Below are 6,000 nucleotides of genomic sequence, written 5' to 3'. Positions count from 1 at the left end.
AAGAAAAAAGAAAAAAAATCGTCCCACCAACGAATAATTGCTTCTATGGTGCAAAGTTGAGTCATCTTTGCACGGTGGGAAGAAGTAACAGGAATAGGACAACACAACAAGTGGGCTAAATGATAGACAAAAAGGAAAATTGTAGCTTGGGCAAAGCACTCTTTATGTCAATTTCTCTGTAATAAAGGAAGTCCCAGACAGGCTAGAAAAGGTAATGAACAAGGGGCCCACAGTTTTGTTTCTTGGAACTTCCCTAAAATAGAGCCTATCTTCTTTTTTTTTTTTTTTGTCGAGCTTCCTATATTATGAGGAAGGGGAAAAACCTGAAGAGGTCCAAAGGTAACTCGAAAGAGACTGAACCACCAGTGCACCCGTCTGGATTTTTTAAACAAGGCCACATTCAATTGTGGCAAACTGCCTCCCACCCCATCAAGATTTAATACTTTGGTGGTGGCCACCAATTTTTGTTTTTTGGAACTTCCCAAAAATAGAGCCTGTTATGGAGAAGGAATAAAGATGCCACCTTCCTGTCTTCGGTTCTAGCATCCATGAGATCTTCTTGACCCAATGCATCGTTCCCAATTATTTTAAAGTGGCATCTTTATCATTTTGGGAACTCGGACGACATTTTTATTTAGCATGTACAAAATTCATTAACTCAGTTTAATCTAGTGTTAGATCCCATTTGTTCCACATTATCATGAAGTGAGTGTCTTCGATCTATTTCTCTAAAGAGTTTAAAGTATATCAAGTTCATCTTGATTTAACACTTTTTAAACACCTAATTATTTATTGTCACGTAAACTTTCTTAAGTATTCTATTATAATAACAATGCACCTACATTCACTAAGTATTATTTATTAGTTAATAGTAATGGATTTTTTTTTTGAAACCCATAGAGTGTTTTATAACAAAAAATATAGAAATAGGTCTACATTTTTTTCTTTTTCCTGCTCTTTTTTTTTCTAAATTTTCTTTATTCTCTTAATTTCTTCTAGTATTTGTTAACTTTTTATTTTTAATTAAAAATATCAATTACATTGGTGAATAAATATTGATTCCTTATTAAAATAATAGTCAATCACAAAATGAGCCTACGATATCTATTAACTCATTCCAATTAACCTTAATCAAATGATAAGCATCACTATGAATAATTTTGAAACTCATTCCTTAAGGGACCAACTTACTGAATGCCTTTTAAGTACATGAAATAAATTGACTTATGCTAAACTTGATTGATGGTAAAATTTGTGTAGATAAATTTTTGTGAAAATTCATGAAATATGTGATGCAATCCTCAAACTATGAGTAATTTTTTTTAACCTTAAGGTTTTGAGAGTATGCAAAATGAATCAATGATCAATTGCAAGTAAAGAAAAAAAAAAGTCAACGAACAATTGGTACTTAATGTCATATTAGTGCGTAAGACACTTTCTAGGTGTGCACAAGTAATCAAAATTATGGTTTTTTGTAAAAATATTATTCATGAAAATTAGTTTTTGTCAAGGATATTTATGATATGGTGATCTTTTTGGGAATTAATTTCAATTGGCCAATTACTAACATAATTTAAGTTCATATTTTAAAACAGGAGGGAGTGTAATTAATTAATTAACACAACTACCCTTGAAATCATAATTTTTTATCTGAAGAAAAATTAAATACTCTTAATAATAAAGGTATAAATGAAAGTTTAGAAAATATTAAGCGTGTGTAAACACTACATGATAATGCTTCTAATCTTTAACTTTATCTATTGTATAGATAGTAAAAAAAAGGCTTAATATTTTCTTTATTGAAAGTAGATATACTAGTCCAAATGCATGTCACGTGTATTTTTTTTCAAGCTAAATTCAATTTTGGATTATTTGTTATGCTTATACATTGCTACTTGGACTTATTTATTTAGCGAGTTTTGATTTGATGGATTCGAATGACTCATTTAAATCTAAATCCATATTGAAACTAAAATATTCATAGGTGGTTAAGTGAAGAGTAAATTCTATACGCAGGCAATGTATACATTGTTGCTGTTGGATTTATGACGTACGTGTAAAAGTTCGATTCCAAATATAAATTTTGTATAGTTGTCATTTATCAAAAACTGACAGTGTGTATGTTGTCAGTATATAAAATATAGAATATCAATCCTTAAGCAAATCCACTTTCTTTTACTTTTTTGTCCTTCTCATTCTTTCTCCTTATTCCAAATATTCAAGCAAAATTTTCAATTGTTGCCTAACTAATTCTCATGTTAATACCTAAAATTTTTTTAACTCCAGTAGTGACTTTGCTTAACAAACAAGTTTTTGGCCAAGTTTATCTTCTACATGTTTTTTAACAACTTTAACTACAGTCATCTCAAAAAAATTTTCAAAATTTTTACACTATACACTTCAAAATACCCAAAAATTTACATATTTCAAAAATTTTTCCTACAACTTCTACATTAAATTACAGTAAAGTTTTAGACAAATACCAAAAAAAAAAATCATTTACCAAACGAGGCTAATATTTCATTAGTTGACACTTGTCACAATCATCATTTGTGTCATGGTACGAATTTTCTTTGATTCTTTTCTTTTTCCTTTTATTTTGATAAAAAATTTATTTACGAACATAACATGTTTTTATTTTTATTACAACAAAATACTATTAGTTATGATTAAACAATATGCAGGGACTTCAGCTCCAACATGCGCATATGCAAAAATCTAATTTTCATCTAATTTTTAATTACATTTTTGTTCACAATACTAACATATACTACTTTTGCTAATTGCCATTTAATATAATCACATCTAAATTTCCAGTTCTTCCATTTATCTTTATACTCTACTTAATTAACTTATCCAGCATTATTTTTTCTTGTTTCAAGTACAAAATTGCAACACTATATTTGAAAGGTTCACTGTTTTCTTTATACTTGTAGACACCAAAATTTCAATTCTTCTTAATTCGATTTTAATTTGATTTTATTTTTAGTTAATCAAAATTCACAAAATGATAATTACCTATTGTTATTGAATTAGGTTCATCATTTTTGAAATATTTTTTGCATTAAATTTCTGAAAAAAGGAAAATTCTCAGAAAAAATTTATTTTTAGTCTTTTCAAATTCAATTTATTCCAAATAAAATAAAATTTTTGCAAGGCAATCTCAATTAGGAATTAATATTTTGTTTACCTTAAATTTTTTTTTGAAAAACAAAAAAAAAAAACAAAATAGGTGGAAGGCATACATGGTAGCTAAGTGTATTAGGTGAGCATTAGACATGCGTCTTGGTTTTTTGCACAACACATGCAAGGGGCTAGGTGGCAAGACAGGTGTAGAAAGATGAGGGAAAAATCTGGAACAAGCAAGAAAGGAAAAGGGAGCTGCGGTCAAGAAGGCTTCGGACAAGAAAAAAGAAACCGGGAGAGGAGGTAACGGCTGAAGGGAAAGGAGAAACAAGGAAGAGAAATAACTGAGAGAGGGAGGAGAGATTGAGAGGGGGTGGTGGAGATCAGAAGACAAAAAACAAGAAAGATGGAAAGAGAGGGAGAGCTTCGGGGAAAACAGGAAAAAGGGTTTCTGGGGATAGCGAAGGAAGAGAGAGAGAGAGAGAGAGAGAGGAAGGGAGAAGGGAGGAAGAAAGGAAACCAAAGAAAGAGAGGAGAGAGGGGGGAAACCTGGGGAAGATTAGATGGCCTGGAATCGTGGGAAGACAGAAATGATGCGGCGAAGTCAATGAAGGCGATTTTTCGTGTAATCCCTACAAAGCTGGAGGCTCTAATTGAGAAGATAAATCAATCTGAAAGTGACAAAATCACATGCATTATTGTTGATGAGTTCTTGGGTTTGGCACTGGAGGTTGCGAAGAAAATAGGAGTTAGGGTAGTATCCTTCTCGCCTGTAGCAGCAGCTCTATATGCTCTGAAACTCAATATTCCAAAGCTCATTGATGATGGAATCATAGACAGCTCTGGTAAGATTCATGTCAGCATAATACTTTTATAGTTTCATCATTTTCATATAAGCACTTACTTCTTTGTAATCATAAAATGGTAAAACAATAAAAAGTTTATTAGAATTGGAACCTATGAAGGTAAAAATCAAAATGCAAGCAAAGTAACAAACTCATAGGAACAGGGTGGTGCAATTTTGGATGCTTCAAAATAAGTTGAAAGTTGAAAAACATATCAAGTGAATTAGTTTTCATCAATGCAAGGAAATTTTTGCAGCAAACGAAAAAAAAAAAGCTTTGCCAGATCAATGATTATCAAATTTGACATTTGTCAAGGCAAATTTTGTGGCAGGAACTATCATGAAGAAGCAGATGGTTCAGTTATCACCCGCCACATTAGCCATGGACTCTGAACACTTTGCTTGGGCAAGTGTCGGTGATGCGACCACACGGGGTATTGTTTTTTATGCTATGGCAATAAATAACAGAACATTTAAATTGGCTGATAGGATTATCGGCAACTCAAGTAATGAGTTAGAGGCATCAGTCTTCACCTCATTCCTAGAAATGTTGCCTATTGGCCCTCTTCTAGCCAGTAACCGGCTTGGAAAACCAGTTGGTTCCTAGTGGTCCGAAGACTCGGATTGCTTGGAGTGGCTTGATAAACAACCAGTCCAATCAGTCATTTATGTTGCATTTGGGAGCTTAACAGTTTTTGACCACACACAGTTCCAAGAACTGGCTTTGGGACTTGAACTCACCAATATGCCATTCCTTTGGGTTGTGAGATGTAATTTAACTGCAGAAACAGATTGTGCATATCCAAAAGGTTTCAGAGATCGAATACAAGGACGAGGAAGATTAGCCAGTTGGGCACCTCAACAACAGGTCCTGAGCCATCCGTCAGTTGCCTGCTTCCTCAGCCACTGTGGCTGGAATTCTACAATGGAAGGCATGAGCAATGGTGTCCCTTTTGTCTGCTGGCCTTGCTTTGGAGACCAGTTCGCTAACAAAAGCTACATATGTGATATTTGGAAGGTTGGATTAGGATTAGAAAAAGATGAAAATGGAATCATTGCACAAGGAGAACTTGAGAACAAAATTGAGCAGCTAGTCACTGTTAAAGGCTACAGGGAGAGGGCCTTGGATTTAAAAGCAAAGGTTATGAATAGTCTTAAAGAAGATGGATGTTCTGACAAGAATTTCGACAACTTAGTCAAGTGGATTAAGGATGATTAGAACAACTATGTGTGCTCTGAGCACAACTATGTGTGTACGGCTTATTGTTGTATTTCAGAACACAGGAATAATAGTCTATACGGCTACTGTCAAAACTATGTCATCTTATTGGTATGTTAGCATATTTCATATGTGATTTTCCTTCAATCAACACGGAATTTTTCTTAGCTAAGCCTCCGTCTATGACCTGTCCCCTCTTGTATTCTTTTCTTAGCAGGACTGACTACTAATATTATCTGCTTTTATTACCTATTTCAATTTCTTCCTTTAACAAGTTTCTCCTATTTGTGCTTCGTACTTGCAGTGATGACTCTCTAAACTAGTGATTGCATTGGTATTGGTAATCAAGTGTAACCCCACGAGTGTAGAAATAGTCCTTTCAAACGAAAATGCTATACAGCAGCAATGTTCCATGATATGTTTTTGCCCATCTAGTTGCAAATCAAATGGATACAAGAAAGAATGGTATTAACAAGTTTCTCCTATTTGTGCTTCGTACTTGCAGTGATGACTCTCTAAACTAGTGATTGCATTGGTATTGATAATCAAGTGTAACCCCACGAGTGTAGAAATAATCCTTTCAAACGAAAATGCTATATGAAGAGGTGATTTCTATCTTGTTGGGGTGAGCCCTTCGAACTGGAGAAACGTTCTGGACGTGGTGGTCACCGCAGCTAAGTCACCTGCTAAAGTTATGAGAGGGGTCTGAATCCCCCGTTGTAACTCCGAAACTTAAGTTAGTTCGGTTATAGAATAGCAAGAAAGTAATGGGTGAAGTTAGAGTGTTTTACCAGAAATTGACCATCCCCTT

General features: G+C 33.7%; 2 protein-coding genes across 2 annotated transcripts; both read left to right on the top strand.

The window, feature by feature from the left end:
* The first annotated feature begins 3,532 nt into the window (after positions 1-3,532).
* Positions 3,533-5,306, top strand: LOC113716078 (UDP-glycosyltransferase 83A1-like). Its single transcript, XM_072070108.1, has 2 exons — positions 3,533-3,971; positions 4,303-5,306. Exons 1-2 carry the CDS (start codon positions 3,533-3,535, stop codon positions 4,575-4,577), a joined length of 714 nt encoding a protein of 237 aa, XP_071926209.1. The 3' UTR covers positions 4,578-5,306.
* Positions 4,716-5,189, top strand: LOC140016560 (UDP-glycosyltransferase 83A1-like). The gene has a single exon (XM_072070107.1). The coding sequence runs from the start codon at positions 4,716-4,718 to the stop codon at positions 5,187-5,189; it is 474 nt and encodes a 157-aa protein (XP_071926208.1).
* Positions 5,307-6,000: the final 694 nt, after the last annotated feature.

Source organism: Coffea arabica, chromosome 11c, assembly GCF_036785885.1.
Source record: "Coffea arabica cultivar ET-39 chromosome 11c, Coffea Arabica ET-39 HiFi, whole genome shotgun sequence".
Taxonomy (NCBI): Eukaryota; Viridiplantae; Streptophyta; class Magnoliopsida; order Gentianales; family Rubiaceae; genus Coffea; species Coffea arabica.
The sequence above is the reverse complement of the archived record's forward strand: the minus strand, read 5'-3'. Positions and strand labels throughout refer to the sequence as shown.